We start from the raw sequence: 18,723 nt of genomic DNA, 5'->3' as shown, positions 1-18,723 counted from the left end.
TTGCGTGTTTACCTTGTCTCCGCGGTAGTTCTTCTGCCGTGCGCCCTCCAGTTCTGAGAGCCCCCGACAAGGGCCTGGCCTCCCTTGTCCCCAGTTCGTCGCCTGCTTCTCCGGGCGACCCCTTCGTCGCCGGCTTCGCCGGGCGACCCCGTCAGCCGAACCGCGCAACCCCTTGTGAGACCGATCCCTCGTCTGCTGCCGGACCGACCCCTCGTCCCAAGCGGGACTGACCCCTTGTCCAGAGCTGGACCAACCCCTCGTCTGCAGCCAGACCCCACCTCTACTGACCGAGCAAGCCGCCGCAGCTGGCGCCCAACGTGGGGCTAAGCAACCCCACCACCCTTCCATCATCACTGCCATTGTAATCTGCAAGAAGTAAGTTATTCATGCTCCCAATTTGATGTCTTCAGCAATATAGCTCATTCGAGATGTATTGTGGTGTTTTAGAAATGGTCAAAAAGTCCTCGATACTTCTCCCATCAAGAGGTGGTATTCATGTCCCCTCTTTTCAAATCTGGGTGGGCTCTATGACTACTTTGAGCAATAAAGTATGGCAGAAGCAAAACTGTGCAAGTTTCTGAACCTAGGTTGTCAGAGATTGGCAGCATCAATTTCCTGTCTCTTGGAACACTCTCTTTGGAACTCTGACTCTGGAGGAAGCCAGCTGCAATGCAAGAATTCCAACTATCCTGGGACACCTCCCCTCCCCAAGTGCAAAGAGTATTTGTTAAACCTCCAGTCTTCCAGTCATCCTAGTCCAGGAACCACATCAATAGTCAAGGACCTATCTTGGGCCTTCCAATCCTAGCAAACAACCTATGAAGAACCAAGACCCCCTATCTAGCCATCCCAGTGGTAGCTCTTCAAGCAACCTCAGCAGTAGGCACAGACATTGTGCATCAGAGATGAGCTGTCCCTGCTGTGACTACACTAATTCCTGGCCCCCAGAATCATGAGCATCATGGATATGTGTTCATTATCTTGATTTTGGTGATAGTTTCACACATGAATACACATGTATATTTATCAAATTGTATACTTTAAATATGTATAGTTTATTATATGTCAGTTATGCTCAATAAAGCTATGAAAAAAGAAAAAATTAAATGAGTGTTTTATACCACTGAGCTTTCAGGCACTTTGTAATCTGGCAATAGATAACCTAAATATGCACCTATTATATTTTATGTTTATTTTTCCTGATATTTATTAAAACAAATATGTTATTATAGTAGTATAACTAACACAGCTGGTTTATAAATGGGATTGTGACTGAAAGGGGTAGTCTAGGGATTAAATGTCAAATAAAGCTAGAATAATCTAGGGATTAAATAACAGTGAACATGGAGGTAGATGAGGATAGCACTTAATAGTACTAATACGAGAATGTTCTTCTATGAACTAGAACAAATATATATTACTATTACAAGGTGGTAAGAATATGGAGATGCATGGGAAAAATATAACTAATGTAACTTATGGACTATAGTTAACAGCAATATCGTAATATTCTTGCATCAATGTCAAAGAAGGTACTGTGTTAATAATTGGAGAGAATGGAAAAAATATACCAAATGCATACTATAGAACATTATTAGTGGTAATAGTCTGATGATGCTCTTCTATAATCTGTAACAAATGCTCTATAACAATGTAAAGTGTTGGTAGAAGGGTGTTGTATGGGAATTTTGCACATTATGCATGATTGTTTTGTAAGTTCACATCTTCTCTAATAAAAAATATATTTAATGTTATTAAAATACAAACTTGGCATATGAAATTTTAAAAGGTGTACCATAAGCTGTTTTTTTTTCATCATACTCAATTTTTTTCATCTATTGCCTATGTAATTAAGACTAGAAGACAATTAAATAAGCTTACCTCTTTTTAAAAAAATCATAATCAGAACACTCTGGATTATTTAGTAGCAGTGTTTAAATTATTTTTAAGTTGAGTGGTTTTCCCACCAGAAAAGATTAGAGTAATATGTATATTTACTCTCATGTCTCTAGATCCCACTCCATTCCCTAGGGCATATTAGGTGTCCAATAAATGTTTGCAAAAAATAATGTTGAAGTATAGAATAGACTCTCAAGTAGACACCTTTCCTTTTGTTTCAATATCTTATCTAGACTACATTAATTAAAGCAAACTGCTAATGTGTTAAGGTCAGCAGCAGAGTATCTGAGAAAGATTACCCTAAAGCAGTAGTTCAATATTGACTGAAAAATGCAGGTATGGAATAAATAATAATAGTACACGGTCGTTGAGTCCTTCCCAGGTGCCAGACACTAGGCTACGTGCGTTCATCCCTAGTACTATCCTCATTCCCAATTATTCACCTGAGAAAACTGAAGTTCAGACAAAGTGATGTATCTAGTATTTTACAAAGTTTGCACCTGGCCGAGCCAGAGCACTCTGTTCCCAGGGCCTAATCATTACTTCCTTCTTAAGTCTTCTTTATGTCCATAAGTCTAAATGGCAGAAATCAGACCATTAGGAGGACAAAAAAAGGCAATTCCAACTATAAAACAAAAGGCAATCATGTTTATTCTGCTCATATTCTTCTTTTATTGCATCAGATCTACATGATGGTTACTATTATAACTATGCTTAATTATAACTATAATTATGCTATGAAAGATAAAGCAGTGGTACAAACTAGATCAAAGTCTCACACATAATTTTTAGAGAATCGTCTAGATAAAAATCCTCCTCTAAGCAAACCTAAACCTTATCAAACCATTCTCTCTATAATTTTAGAAAGCATTCAGAAGATATGATAGTATTTTCTAAAAGGCTTTAAATAGCAAATGGAGAGGTGACAAAATTCAAAAGAGGATAAATTTTATTTTTTTATTGTAATATTAATAATGGAGAGCACATATTCATATTTATACCTGTGTATAAGTCAGCCAAAGGGGTACTGACGCAAAGTACCAGAAATTGGTTGGTTTTTATAAAAGTTATTTATTTGGGGTAGGAACTTACAGATACCAGGCCATAAAACATAAGTTACTTCCCTCACCAAAATCTGTTTCCACATGTTGGAGCAAGATGGCTGCCGACGACTGTGAGGGTTCAGGCTTGCTGGGTTCCTCCCTTCCTCAAGCTTCTTTTTCCTGGGCTCAGTGTTCTTCTCTTTCTGGGCTTGCTTCTCTTTCCTCTGTGAGCTTACTTTCCCAGGGCTCCAGCTTAAGGCTTCAGCATCAAACTCCAACATCAAAAACCCTCAACTCTGTCCTTTGCCATGTCTTTTATTTGTGAATCCCCACTCAACAGCGGCTGGGGACTCAATGCACTACTGATACAACGCCTTCTGAATCCAATATAATCTAATATGCCCAGAGGAAAAGATCAGTTTACAAACATAATCCAATATTTCTTTTTGGAATTCATCAATAATATCAAACTGCTACAGCCTGATGTATATATATGCATATGAAACATATATATTACTTGTAAATGAACTTTTTTTAAAAAAAAGATTTATTTATTTCTCTACCTTTCCCTCACATTGTCTACTCTCTGTGTCCATTTGCTGTGTGTTCTATGTCTGCTTGCATTCTTGTCTTGCAGCACTGGGAAACTGTGTTGCTTTTTTTGTTGTGTTATTTTGCTGAGTCAGCTCTCCATGTGTGCAGTGCCACGCCTGGGCAAGTTGTGCTTTTTTCGCATGGGGCAGCTCTCCTTGCACGGTGCACTCCTTGCACATGGGACACCCCTACGTGGGGGACACCCTTGCATGACACGGCACTCCTTGCATGCGGCAGCACTGCACATGGGCCAGCTCACCACACAGGTCAGGAAGCCCTGGGTACCAAACCCTGGACCTCCTATATGGTAGGCGGATGCTCTATCAGTTGAGCCACAACTGCTTCCTATAAATGAACTTTTAATAACAAAATTGAGATTCAGGCCAGTAAGAAAATAGGGAGGAAGTATGCTTTATTAATAATTGGTTTTAATGACAGTCTTCTTGATCTAAAAAAAAAAAAATCTGCATTTTCTCAATGAATATGTTTTATTGTTTGTTTTAAGTCTCAAGAAGTTATGGCACAAATGCTTCACAAGAAGTATTCTTCATATGACTATGGTTATATTTTTACTAATTGCACTATTAAGTTCTTCTCTCCACTAAACATGAGTAAACATGAAAAATCTTTTGTGCCTTGTGTAAGAATTCTGAAAAATATATAATATCTCAAGAGATATGAATAACAATTTTCATTATACTTTAGAAAAGAAACTCTAGTGTTGGTATATTTTTTTGGCTTGTTTTAAATAAATTCATTGTTGGGCTTCTTATAAATTTCACTTCTAGACCACGTGGAATTTTTTAATTGAGAATATATGTACCAAAAACAACAACAACAAAAAAACATGTAACATTATGTAACATTAAAATTCCCATTTAAAAAGTTCCAAAATTCCTGCCAGTAACTTGTCCTTTTAAAATATCAGTAAGCATATAAGAAAAGGAAATTAAGACATTAGTTCACTAAATAGTGCCTGAGACCCTGAAGAAAAATGACATTGTTGAATTATTTTTTCTAGTTGATAACTAATATTTTATAATATGACCTGACCAAGCCCCTTGACGCTTGTTTTCTTTTTATTTCACCAGGTGCCCTCATTTCTATTCAAATGTATCCTGTTTTAGATGATCTATTTTCTCCTCCAATGCTTACCAATTTCTCAAAAACACCAAAATAAGTAGCTCTAGTTGGTTGGTTGCTTAAAAGGGAAAAATACACTATGGCCACCTAAATTCAACTTCTTCAAAATTTCTTCATGTAAAATTATCAATTAACTATACCATAGGAGCCTCTGAGCTCTGTAATGATCATATCTTTCTTTAAAAACTGCCAAAAATCTCAGACCCATACTCTATGATAAATTTTTAGCATTTTTGCTAGGGAAATTAGAATATTGCCTGCACATGAACATGTCTTATTTAGAGCACTGCATTATCGGACATGGAGACAACATGTATGTCTCCAGTGACTGGTGATTACTGAGTCTCCTCATGTTCCTTATTAAATTACTAGTCATTTTTATCACTACTTGAAATAATGTTGATCGATTTTGATGACATTTAAATACCATTATACTGAAGTAGTTTGAGAGTAAGAAAAAAATTGCATTGCTTCCCATTTCTTTGAAATTGTATAAAATGGAAGGCTTCTATGCATGAATACAAACTAAAATTTAGTGATGTGTCAACACTTAAATAGGTGCATACATGTAATTTGCATAAAATACTGAGTTCCACTTTTTTTTTAAGCACATTTGCAAGTTGCATCTAAATAAAATTTAAGCCTTCATTTATTGAGTTCTATTAACAACTTTAAAACACAATACACCACAGGTAAATATGAGCTGATATCACTTCTATTGCTCACTTCAAATAAATTTAAATCTCTAAGTTCATGATGATACTAAACAAATAAAAACTATCATTGGTCAGTTTTGGAGGATGCCAGGAGACCAACTCATTTGTCTTAAAAACAATAAATAAAATGAAAGAATCAAAATTTATTCTGTCTTTCCAATAAGAAATGTCAGGAAAATGAAATGGCTGAGGAAGGAAAGTTTCTCTTTATAGAAATACCTGAGATAATAAATGAAAAAAAATGACAATTAGAATGCTACTTTGCAACCCCAAATTAATGAATGGATCTATGCAAAGATCAATAGCTTTGACACATCACAAAAAGAGAAACAACCAGACAATTGTGTGCCTCCTGATAGAAGTATATGCCACCAACTATGATATAGTCTTTTGAACTCAATCTAATCAAGCTTCTAGATCTATTTATCAATTTACAGAAAATACGAGGGGCAGAGGAATGTATTAAATGATGCATGTGGTATAGACGAGTACAATTCATACAGTGGAATCTATAGAATTTCTTGCACAAATTGCAAAGAAAAAAGTAGAGATGGATAAAGACAGTTAAGAGCTATTTCACCCACTACTATATGATAAAAAAGGAATTTTCCTCCCTCTCTCCCTCTCTCCCTCCCTCCCTCTCTCTCTCTCTCTTTTTTTAGGTGTGCTTATGGTATCGTGATAATTTTGCATTATCTTTTAGAGGTACATCCTGAAATATTGCAGAGGTTTATAAAAGGTTTATAGTCTGGAATTTGTTTCAAAATAATACAGGAAGATGGGTTGGGGAAATAATATGAACTAATATTATGTTGATGGTTATAGGGATAAGTGATCAGTACATAATGCTTTGTTCTACTATTTTCTTAACTTGTGTTTGGAATTTTCAATTATAAAAAGTTAAACACAAACATAAGCAAAAAATACATAGAGCATAAAGGTGGTAGTGGGAATGAAGATATGGAAATATTAAAAGACATAGACTGAAAATTAGAGTTCAAATCAAAATTCAATCATTAATTAGCTGTATGGCCCTGGTATTCATTATTTTTTTAAGACTCTGTCTTATCATCTCAAAAATTGGAGATCTCTTTGATGATAAAGTGAGAGAGTGAATATTGCCAATATTACCTCTACTGGATGTTTAATATGTTACTGGGGAAAAAAAGAGTTCCATGTCAATATATAAGGAACACTGGATTGTAGCTAAGCGTGAGGGTTTCGTCCTCGCTCAGGCCCAAGAGTCGGGGGGGCTTGCTCCTGCCAAACCACCGGCGGGGGGTGCCCCAAGAGGGAGCACCGGTTCTCCAGGCGTGGGGGACGCGCGGTTGGGGAAAAACCACGGAGACCGCTTGAGCGCAAGAACAGGTCTGCTTTATTGCGGAAGTACACTTGGTTATATAGGGTTGGGTAGAGGGAGGGGTTGGAGCTAGGGCGGGCTAGCTACGGGGGTGGTAGTGAATAGGTGGGAGTGGGCGGGACTGGCAGAAAGGACAGCAACGGCTGGAGGGGGAAGATAACAACGGCTGGGAGGAGGGGTGGAGGGAGGCAGTAACACTGGATAAATCAAGTATTCTTTTGGCAGGACTTTTCAGAACGTTTAATGTGCTAATGTGCTCTGTGAATCTTGACGGGGACACAATATCCTAACATTTCCTAACTCACTTAGCATCCAGCAGCACACACTCTCTCTCTCTCATTTTCGGAAATGATGCTCTAATTTCTAAAGTTAAAATCAAATATAATATCCTTTTATAAATTCAGACATAATATTATATAGTATTTTTAGACAGAATTTTTACTATTTGTATTTCAGAGAGCTTTCCTATCAACCCAAGGATAAAGTATTAAGAGAGTCTACCTTTCTATTTTTAAATTTTTGTTCCTAAGTTAATAGTAATAGTAATAACAAGAACAGTTGCAACAAAACAATAATAAAACTTTCTAACTAAAAAGAAGTCTGCTTTTCCATTGAAGGAAGAGGAAAAGCAAGCATGTACAATTGTTTTCAGCCTCAGGTAAGGACAAAGCACCTTTCCATTCTTACCATAGAGTTGATTCAGATTGATGACATTAATGCCATATTAATTGCTTAAAATTCAAATTGATTGGAAATTAAGATAAGAACTTCAATCTTGGCTAATAAACTAAAGTATTGAGGCTCATGGAATTAATTAAACAAGCTGTACTTTGTAGTCTATAACCCAATATTTCTAATCACTCCTGAAATCTCGGAATTTTATTTTCAAGACCCACACTCTCCAATATGGTAGCTATATATGACTATTAAGCACTTGATACCTGGTATAAAATACACTGGATTCTAAAGAGTCGGTGAAAAGCAAGGAATGTAAAATATTTCATAATTTTTATATTCATTACATATTGAAATTATAGTATTTTGGATAAACTAGATTAAACAAAAGAATATTAAAATCAATTCTACTTGTTCCTTCCTAGGCTCTGTGTTGGGACTCTGCAATGCTTAACAAAGTTTTTATTTTTTTATTTTTTATTTTTTTATGTTTAGAAGGACAGGAAATTGAACGCAGGACCTCATACATGCAAAGTGCTCAACCACTGAGCTATACTCGCTCCTTTACTTGTCTTAAGTATGGCTAAAAGAGAGTTTAAAATTACACATGTGGATTATTTTTTATTATTGAATCACACTTCCTGAACATGCAGGTACATGTCATTTGAACTAAGACTTGCTTTGAGGACTTGCTTACTTCCAATTTGTAATAACTCTCCTCCAAAACCTCTTCCCATTTTGCATCCCCACTAATTACCAAAGTGCAGAATTTTAGAACTGTATCTAGTCCTTAACTCACATTTCAAACCTAAGGTACATTTGCCTACTTAATAGGAAGGCAATCTATAATGCTGACTTAACAAACACAACTGAAATCTGTTATACTTATTGAACTACTGAGTGATGACTAACCTGTTGTCTTTTCCCATTGCCGAGAAAAGAAGTTGTAGTGACAGAAATTGACAAAGATATTCTCATAATTCATTTACTAGTGGTACTAGAAAAAGTCTGATGTTCTAATTGTATAAAAACACTAGAACTAGGATTAGTTATCAGGATTTCTAGAAATTTTGCAGTAATTATATACTTGCAGCTGCTGAATCTTATGCAGAGGCAGATATTTTGTCTTGTTTTAAAGTCGATGCTGAGCAGCTCAGAGGAAGAACTGTAGTTAGAAGTATTTCAGTATCAGTAAGTTCTCATTTTTAATCCATTAATATCCACTCTTTGCATTTCTTGGCAAGGTAGTAAAATACCCAGTTGTGTCTTCCTAGTTTTCCTTTTTAGTAAAGTTAATCCAAGTAGGCTTAATTATGTAGATTTAAGTGCTCATTAAATGAGTATACTTATTTGGCAGGATAGCAAAGGGTCAAAATCTGCAGGACTAAAGACTTTTCAATTTGGTCCATTATCCATATGCTTCTGCAGTAGTTTCAAAGATAAAGTAATCTTTAAGAATGCTAAAAAGTCAAATAAAGAAAATGTACCAGATCTTGAAAACCATTTTGAAGCTTTGATATAGAAGTAAAATTTTGTCTTTGGAGAAAGTATTTATCAGAATTCCTTGTAATTATAATTAGAGTTCATCCTTGAATTTTGATTGTCCTCTGAAAAATTATCTTCTAGTGTTGACACAGACTATCAGATTATTTCATAGTTTAAGTATCCTTTCAAACAATTTCTGAAGTAGCACTTTTGTAAGTTTCCACACTGGCATTTTGGGGTTGTGATTTCCTTTTTGAAGCCTTGAGCTCGAGGAAGGAGTGGAGAAGAATAATATGGAAACAAATGACCTTTAGTTCAAGATGGTTTATCACCTATTTAAAAGCATCAGACACTGACCCTATCTCTTGTCACAGAGAAAGCACGATACTGTAGATTGACTGCTGAGTATCTTGTTTCTCTCTTTGTATTTTAACACTGAACATCATTACTAAATATAAAATAGTAAATGCATACATTAATTTAGCTGCCTCGTGTTATAATCTGTAAATGGAATTCCTCCAATTCTAATTGTCCACTAAAAAATCAGATTTTACTTCTTTCTCCTTGCCCCCCTTATTTCTAAAGGGATGTGATGCCATTTAGCTGTGTACTTAATTTTATTCAGCATCTGACAAGGAAAAAGAAAAAAGATGCCTATATAGAATGCTTATGTTTTGGAACTAGGCAGCTTTGCAATGTGGAGTTAGAACTCATTTTACCCCAAAATTCTATGAAGTTTTACACATTTTATTTTTGAACATTCAAATTCAAATTTCAGAAAAAAACAAAAATGAAGTGTTTCATTCACATTTTCAGTGTGAGGCTATGAAGTAGTATCACTTATTTTGTTAAAGAATGAAACATTACCTATACACCCAAATGTGAGTTTTCCCTAAAAGAAGTCATCTTGAAAGGTTTATTCATTAATTTAGTTGATGTTTCTAAGATTCAAAACCTTTTTAGAACTTCACAAGAAATTCCATCTAAAACATTTCTTTATCTAAATGTTGCAAGACTTCATCCTTTGGGAAAAGATTTGACTTCTGGTCAGAGTCCTATCACTCAATTTTTTAGGCAGCTCAAACTAGGTCTTATCATTTTGGTTAAACATGAGTAATAGCTGTAAACAATGAAATGTATTTCCTGTGCATCAAAGTACCTTTTGGGCTGAATAAATTTTGGGCATAAAATTTATCTCAATTTCACCTTGACATACCTACAATTTAAAACTGGTATGTACAAATGTGTAAAAGTGAGAGGTTGTTTTTTTTTTTTTTCTTTGAGGTACTGGGGCCAGGAATTGAACCCTGGACCTCTTAGGTGGGAAGCCAGCCCTCAACCACTGAGCCACTTCAGCTCCCCTGAATTGGTTTTATCATTTGTTTGCTTGCTGTTTTTGTTGTTTTTAGGAGGCACCCAAGACTGAACGTCAGACCTCCCACGTGGGAAGCCGGCCCTCAACCACTCCAGCCACATCCATGCCCCTGTTTTTTTTTTTTTATATATATAATTCATTAGTGATTGGTGTTTTACTGGGATATAGATAATAGAAAAAAAGATCTCATCCAGTTTTAGTCAACTACACCTAAATATAGCTATTTAATATTTTAAAAATATTTCAAACACAAAGAAAACCCTAAAGTTGAAACTCAAACCTAACCTTTTAAAAGTATATATTCTCCATTTTTAGAATAGCTTTGTTGGGTGTTAAAGGAGCACTCCAACTTGAATCCCAGCAGAGAGGAACACTTGCTGATTGGAAGCATTTTAAAATTCCTGTTTGCTGCACCCTCCTTTAAACACTTTCACATGGCTGGAAAGTGGAGAGGAAAAAATGCTCAATTTGCACAATGAATGCAAGTCTTGCTATTTAACCAATTTTTAAATTTTCAAAGCTGATTAGGGCTATATTAAACCCTCCCTCCCCACCCACCCCCACCCTGGGTATTTAAGGATCTACCTAAGAATATGAGTGCTAAAAGCACCCCAACCCCAATATCCTGAAGCTTAATTGCAAGGGTTTAATTAACTTTATATTCATGACGGGGAAGATGTGAATCACATTTTTTCTCAAATACATATCAAGTTCTACCAAAAATTCTAATTGACTTACAAGCATATAATCACCTTCAATGGATATAATTTTACATCCTAAGTATAATGTCAAGCATAACCACTAAATTCATTAAAATAAGACCATTATGCTTAACAGTAACACGTAAGACTTCCAATTATTTTTCTAAAACTTGCGCTTAAAATACAATTTACAAAAAATCCTATTTTAGCAGGCTTGATTATATCAACTGATAAAACTTTATTTTACAAACAGTAGGAATTGGATCAAATGATTATTAGAATCCAGAGGAAGTATTTTGTAACCACAGCAAATGCCATTTACATACTGCCAATACAGATTTAGTAGACGATACTGAACTGTACAAGAGTTATTTATTTTTCCTTAATCTCAAAGCTATTTTTTAGTAATACAAAAGAGCCATATTAACATTTTTCCATTAGAAAACAATGTGATGTACAAAACTTTGGATGAAAAGATTTATGTCAAATTTCACTTAATCACTTGGAGAAAACCCACCACTCCAACAATACCAGTGTTTTAGGCAGTGATTAGAATCAAAATAATGCATCTTAATAAATTCCAGCTGTTAAGAGAACCTAGCAGTATATAGTAGTTTGCTACACAGTATTTTGGACTACTCACTTTACCAGGTTTTTTTTTTTTTTTAATCCATTCTTTTACTTAGCCCTACTATGCACCAGGCACTGTACTCGGCGAACTAGGCATTGATCTATTTAAGAAAAGTTAGGGTGGGAAAAACCCATAAAGCAGTCCTTTGGTTACCAAATTTGACTTTTAATTTTCAAATATCATCCAAGGTCAAGAAGCCCTTAAAGTACACACACTTCCAGACATTATTTGATTTTGTGAGGCGGGTGTTTGGTAAGGAGGTGATGAACCATTATTTATGATCCATTATTCCAATCAAATGCACGTTAAAAAGCTAGTTTTCTAACAAGTTTAAGATTTGGTATTTGGTTGTTATAAATATGGTTCACTGACTTATCATGAACCCTACACTGCACACTGCTCCTCAAAACTACCAAAGCAGGTGTGCATACTAACAAATTTTCTTTCCACTTTTCAAATGGTATTTGATATGCATCTGAAAATTCAGTTCAGTTTAGGCCAGTGGGAAAAAAATCCAGTTATAAATGGAGTGTTAGAAGAGCAGAGTAGGTAAACTAGTAAAGATTATCATATAAAGAAGTATTATACTGAAATGCATCTTTTCCTGTGGATAAGATGCTAAAGGCCCCCAAACTGCCAATGTCCTCCATTCAACACCATCACCTCTTTACTTGGTATACTTGTTTTTACTAAGGTATAACACATAATCTATGCAATTATTTGGAAATTAGCTGAAATCTATGCAGTTACAGTGGCAGGTACTACACAATCAACTTTCGAAACACATTTGGCCACTTTTTATGATCCACCTGCAGTTTTGGATTCAATAGACTCTCACTCGGTATAAAATTAAGTTTTTGGACCAGCATGACAAGAAAATATAGTTTCACGAAACTTTCAAGTGAGACATTGAAACAGTCTTAGGGTCACACCAATTTTGTCTTCAATGGTTTAATCTGACATGCTATATAACTACAACTAAAAATATGTTCAATCTTTAAATGAAAACAATAAATTTAACAGATTTGACATGGAATGTTAAGAGATTCCTATATATAATCTGACACCGCTGATTATGAAATTCAAAGCTTGAACACTTCAGATCAAAAAACCACAAGATAATGTACTCTTGATGGCATGCACGATCTTCCTCAAAATTAACCTAAGACCTCTAAGTCTCAGTATTATCAGAACATAAAGAAACACAACGAATTTGTACATTTTATTCACATTTATTTTTCGCTTTTAGTGTGCTCACAGAAAATTAGAACACCTTAAGCAGGAGTTTAATAGCAATTTTTGTAAGCAAAGTTACATTCCATCTCTAAGTCAAATTGGTCAAAGCTTCTCCAGTATTTACAAAACATGATAGACAAGATGCTACACAAAACCATTGCATCTGAAAGGTTTTTTTTTCCTTTATTCTCAAAGACAACTGGAAAAGAAAGCATTGTCTGCTGTAATCAAAAACATACCACAGTATAAACAGTAACCATTCCACTTATCACAGCTTGGTTGAGTTTAAAATTTGTGTTTAAAAGGTCCAAGATGACTGCAGTTTTACAAAAATGGGCAGGGTGGAAAGTTGCAAGCTTCATGTGCTTCTGGATATCAAGATTTGTTTTTATACAATAGTCACAGTTAAAAACACCCTGCTGGTAATACATAATTACACTTTATTAAGGTCATAAACCAGCAATAAACAATAAAGCCTATACAACTTGTAGTTCTACTTAATCACTGACTGGTACAGCTAACATGAGATAAGTGAAAAGTTCCTATGGTTTAAATGAACTTCTAAAACTATGATTTTTTTTTTTTAAATCTGGGTATTGGTGTATTGTTTTTTTCCTTCTTAGTCAAGACTTGTAGTGTTGTAAACCTGCCTCACAAAATACATCGTAATAACTTTTCTTTTAAAAAAAAAAAAAGACTAAGCCTTTACACCATCATTTCTAGTGGTACATTATCTTGGCAATTTTATGCACCACTTCAGTTTCCCCATTGTGGCCCCTATCACTTCATTTGATATCCCTTTTTGACCCACCCATCTCCTTCATATATGGGCATGTCCATAGATTGACAAAGAAAGTTTACATTTTTGAATAAAGATGCAAAGTATGCAAAAACATTAATACTGATGCAAAAAAATAAAAAATAAAAGAGAAACAAGGCAGAGGAAGGTGTTTAAGCTCTCCTCGACCTGTTGGAATGGTGGTAACAGAATGATCTGAGATGGGATCTGTGGGGACGGGGAAAAAAACAAAACAAAACTGCTGCTGCTAAAAAAAAAAGTAAAATAAAAAAAAGACATCTTTAAAATCAATCCCTGGTTGTAGACAAGTTCTCCAAAACCAGTACCTGGCACCACTCCAACAAACAAACGGGGGGGAGAAAAGTTCTTCGATTATCTCAAAACAATCTTGCCCTCTTACTCGGCCGCCTCCGCCGGGGGGGCTTCTGGACTGCACTCGGGCTGCGCCTCCTGGGAGGGCGCTGCGCAGGCTGACGAGGCGGCGGCCGCGGGCTCCTCGGCGGGGGCCGCCTCCTGCTCCGCGGCCGCCCCGGGCCCGGCGCTCGACGGCGCCTCGCAGGCGGCGGCGTTGGCCCCGGGCTCCTCGGCCTTCTCCTCGGCCTTGGGGGGCTCCTCGGCGGCCTTGGGCTCCCCGCTGGAGGGCGGCTTCTCGGGCGCGACAGCGGCCTCCTCGGCCTTGGCCTCCTGAGGGTCGCCGCCCGCCGCCCCCTCCTCACCCCCGGCCGCCTCCTCGCCCGGCGCCGCCGCCTGCTCCCCGGAGGCCGCTCCCGCCTCGGCGGCGGCGGCGGCGGCGGCGGCGGCGGCGCCCCCGGCGGCCTCGTCCTTGCCGCCGTCGGCGGAGGCGCCAGCTGCGCCCTCGGCCTCGCCGCCCTCTCCCGCCTCCTTCTTATTCTTCTTGAAGGAGAAGCCGCTCAACTTGAAAGACTTCTTGAAGGAAAACCGCTTCTTTTTTTTTTTCGGGGTTTCGTTGCTGGGCGAGGGCGTGGCTCCGTCCTCGGCCTTGGGCGAAGACGTGGAGGAGGCGGCCGACGCGGCCTCGCCCTCCGCGGCCGTGGGCGACCCGGGCTCGGCGGCCTCGCCCTCCGCGGGGGCCTCCTTCTCCGCGGGGCCGGCCCCAGCCTCGGCGGCCACCGACGGCTCCTCTTTTTCGGCCGCAGCGGGCGACGCAGCCCCGCTGCCGGCGGCCGCGGGCTCCTCCTTGTCGGCGGCCGGGGCGCTGCCGTTGGCCTGCAGCTCTTCCTTGTTGCCCGGCTCGGCGGCCGCGGGCGAGGCGTCGCCGTTCACCTTCACGTGGCCGTTCTCCTGCGGGGCAGAGAAAGCGGGAGCGTCACTGATGCGGCCCAGACGAGAACCCCTCAAATAAATAAATGCGGCAGCGCCGTTGGGAGGCGTCCCCCAGACACAGCAGTAACCCCGATCATTCTCCAAACGCCTGCAGGACTTCAAATGGCCGAACCCTACACGTGAAAAGGATAAGCTCAGCCTGCTTTCGCCTCACGGGCCTCCAGTAAGAAGAGCCACATAATACACAAAACACCAAAAACGTCCTTTGGTAGAAGGCACAGAGGCAGAGCCGGGGGTCTGCGCGTAGGTTACACATCCCCTCTCTTGCCTAAAGTCTTGGCCTCGTCAAAACACTAAGAACTCCCAGGGGGCTCAGCCCTGGAGAGCCAGCGCTGCGCGCGCGCAAAGGCCCCACGCCCTCCCGGAGCCGGCAGGGGGCGCTGCGCCTCCACCGCGCCGAGCCGCGCGCGGGCGGGCCAGGAGGGGCGGGGCCGCGGGGCTGCGCCGCCACCCCGCCCAGCTCAGCCGGGCTCGGCCCAGCCCAGGAGCCTGCCCGCCGCGGCGCCCCCGAGCCCGCATCGCGTAGCCGAGAGGACGCAAACAAAGCTCAGGTGGCTTCCCGGCCTCCCGGCCGGGCTAAAACAAACAGGGCAGGGGGGAAACCCATTATTTGAGGTCTCACTTCTGCTTCCACGCCCACCTTTGCCCGTGATTCCGCGAAGCCGGGAAAAGCCCCGGCGGCTGATTTGGCATTTTTAACAGGTTCTGAGCCTCTTGGCAGAGCTCTCCCGCACCGTTGGGTTAGGGCAGGCGAAGCCACACAGCTTCTGCTCTAGGAAAAGAGGCGTGGTGGGTGCCCAGTGTTTGCGAAGCAGCCACCCATGGCCGACCTCTTGTGCCCACCCAACCGTGTCCATCCTCCAGGGTCCGCGCAGCGCCGGGGCGGCCCCTCGCGGGTGGTCTAGACGCCACGCACACGAATAATCCCGACCGAAACACCCAGGCACTGTCTCTTCTCGACCATCTGGAAAGATTCTTCTAAGACCCACCGGGTCTGCCCAGCCCAGGGACACCATTTGCAAGCCAGAAGGGTGTGCAATTCCGCAGAAAGCTCCGAATAACTATTTAGGGCAGTGGGAAAGCCCCATCGAAAGGTACCGAAACGCTTCTCCCCGGCTCTAGCCAGCCACCTTTCCAAGAACCCAGGGCACATCGCCTCGTCGTACAATAAGAGCTCTTTTCCTCTCGCCTTTCTCCACCACCATCCCCACTGCGCACCCCCCACCCCCCTTTTCCCTTTCCCTACCCACATTCACAATCACACCAGTTCGGAAATCTCGAAGGCGACCTGGGCTCGACAAGAACACGAGAGCCACCCAAACACCATTGTGTCCCCAAACACAGACGCAACCTGGCGGGAGGCTTGGGGGGTGGGGGGTGTGAACCTAACTAGTCACGTTCTGCCAAGCTCCAAACCACGCCATTTTAGTAGAATTTATCATCCCTTTCCTCCCGTCGACTCGAAAATCTTCAGGATCCTCCGGGAATCACTCCTTGGGGGGTGGGGGGAGACCCCTCCGGTGAGAAATTGACAATTTAGGCTATCGCTTTCCATTCAACTTTCAGACTAGAATGCGGCCACGCTCCTCTCCACAGAATGTGCCTCGGGCGCGACCAGAAGGGAAGGGACAGCGTCCAGACTAGAGAAAGACACCAAAGAAACGACCAGAACCACAGGTAGAATTTACCTGCCCATTCGCTTTGGAAGGCGATGAGGCCACAGCTGCCTCCCCGGGCCTCTCCGCGGCGGCTTCTCCCTTCGCAGCGGTCTTGGAGAACTGGGCACCCATGCTGGCTTCTTCAACAAAGAAACTCAACAGATCCAAAGAGGGGAAACAAAGAACCTCGGGTCTGTGTAACGACGGGGTGAGCAGCAGCGGCGGCAGCAGCAACGGCGGCAGCAGCAGCACACACACCGGAGGGAGGGGGGAGTGGGGGTGGTGAAGAGGACAGAGCAGAACCGATTAAATACACTCCGGATAAAAAAATTTTAGTCGAAGAGATCAAAAAGCAGCAGCGCAGGAGGGAGGGAAAAAGGGTGGAAAAGTCGAGCACAAAAAAAGGAGCCCAAGTATAGTTTTAAAAAAAAGTAATAAAAAAATCCCAGATTTGTAGCCGCACTGTAGACAAGAGGAAAATGGAGAAATCTCCCTGGTTGCTAATAAGATGCGGGGTCCAACGCCCAAGTGCACAGATGAATGGGCTCGCGGACGCTGACGCGGCCCCCGCGCGCGCCGGCCAATCGGCGCTTCGCACACAAAGCAGGGGGCGGGGCCTGCGCGCCCGGCGAACAATGGAGCCGCGCTTTGCAAACGGTTTGAAAATCAGCTTCAGACCGAGAATTAACGTCTTCCAAATAAATAAATCAATTAAAAAATGCATGCCTCTCGCCTCCGTCTTCTTGCAAATAATAATGCATCCCTTGATTGTCTTGCTTTGTTTGGAATTAATTAACCCGGGAAGGGGGGGGGGTCACTTGTGGAAGGGGGCGGAGAAAGCGTTAACTTGACTCACAGTGACTCTAGTCGGTGTGTATCCGCGTCTGTCTCGCTCCCCTCCCTCCCTTCCCCCATTTTCCCCGTGTGTTTGTGTGTGTACGTGTGTGCGCGCGCGCGCGAGTGTTAAAGACAATGGTTGGGATTTGTGTGTTTGCAGCGTGTTTGCGTTCTCGTGTTCCATATTGGCTCCACAGATAGTGCACCGGGCTTGCTTTATTTAACGGTTGCAATTGTTAAATCGCCCCAAATTGAAAGGTATTTAAACCACGAAGATCGAATTTCATCAAACGAGATCACGAGTTAGAATTAGGTCTGTAGGCCAGATGTGGAAAATGCAAAGGCGGCAGGCAGCCGAAGCCACGCTCCCCTCCCCCTCCCATGGCATGAAATTAAATATTTTGAGATCTGCCTGCGGCGTTCAAAAAATGCCCCTCTCTGGCGACTTCAAATTAATGATTTTTCCCCCACAGTATAAAATGAGGGTCATTTGCAAAAGGTCGAAACTGTTCGCATTTTATCGCTGAATGATATGACTTAATTTTCCTCTATGGTGAAATGAGAAACAGCCTCAAGTGGGTACGAATCCATATTTACCGTTGGAATACGTTCGCGTCAATAGCAATCGTTTTCAGCCTACTGCCAGGATCGGATGGACTCACTTTCTGAACGTGGGTAAGCGCACACGCGAGTGGGCTCCTGGAAGGGAAGGAGGCAGCAGCGATGAAATTCTAAACAACCGGATTGATGATTAGAGTTATGAGGATAATTTGCAAGAAGATCCCAGAAAGCTCCTGCTCTAGGTTGGGTCAAAGGAAAAGTGTCTATAAATGGGACACAGAGTTAGTAAAAAACGATACTGGATACCTCGATCTGCCACTGCACCCTTTGGCACCGAAGTACCAGACATTATTTGCGAGTGAAAGAAAGGGCGTTGATTTAAAGTACTGGGGGGAGGCGTATGAACATACAGCCTAACAAGCATTCCTCTACCATCCACATTTTTGCTCCCAAAGTTTTCACTCGTGACAAAATCAGACCACCTTCTCTCGTTTGCAGTTAGTGATCCTGAAATGAATAAGCTTTCTCTTATGGAGGTCAGAAGCAGTCGCGGGGACGGTTCACGTCTCCTGGTGCTGGCTCTGAATTCTCAAACAGTTTTTATTTTCTGCTCATTGTAGGGAAATGGGTCACACTCTGGGTGAAAAGACGGCTGGTTCAAGCCAA

At 41.1% G+C, this 18,723-nt stretch overlaps 1 protein-coding gene across 1 annotated transcript; it reads right to left on the bottom strand.

The window, feature by feature from the left end:
* Nucleotides 1-11,205: 11,205 nt before the first annotated feature.
* MARCKS (myristoylated alanine rich protein kinase C substrate) lies at nt 11,206-17,216 on the bottom strand. Its single transcript, XM_004449485.5, has 2 exons — nt 16,690-17,216; nt 11,206-14,959 (listed from the first exon to the last, which is right to left on the bottom strand). The coding sequence occupies exons 1-2, from the start codon at nt 16,789-16,791 to the stop codon at nt 14,054-14,056; spliced, it is 1,008 nt and encodes a 335-aa protein (XP_004449542.1). The 5' UTR covers nt 16,792-17,216; the 3' UTR covers nt 11,206-14,053.
* Between the last annotated feature and the right edge of the window lie 1,507 nt (nt 17,217-18,723).

Source organism: Dasypus novemcinctus, chromosome 11 (assembly GCF_030445035.2).
Source record: "Dasypus novemcinctus isolate mDasNov1 chromosome 11, mDasNov1.1.hap2, whole genome shotgun sequence".
Taxonomy (NCBI): Eukaryota; Metazoa; Chordata; class Mammalia; order Cingulata; family Dasypodidae; genus Dasypus; species Dasypus novemcinctus.
Note: the sequence above shows the minus strand (reverse complement) of the source record. Positions and strands in the feature narration are given on the sequence as shown.

Bases quoted from the DNA above. Each gene is read 5' to 3' on its own strand.
- MARCKS (XM_004449485.5), bottom strand. From the start codon at position 16,791: ATGGGTGCCCAGTTCTCCAAGACCGCTGCGAAGGGAGAAGCCGCCGCG. The intron at 14,960-16,689 runs GTAAATTCTACC...TCTGCCCCGCAG, and splicing joins CTTCCAAAGCGAATGGGCAG to GAGAACGGCCACGTGAAGGT.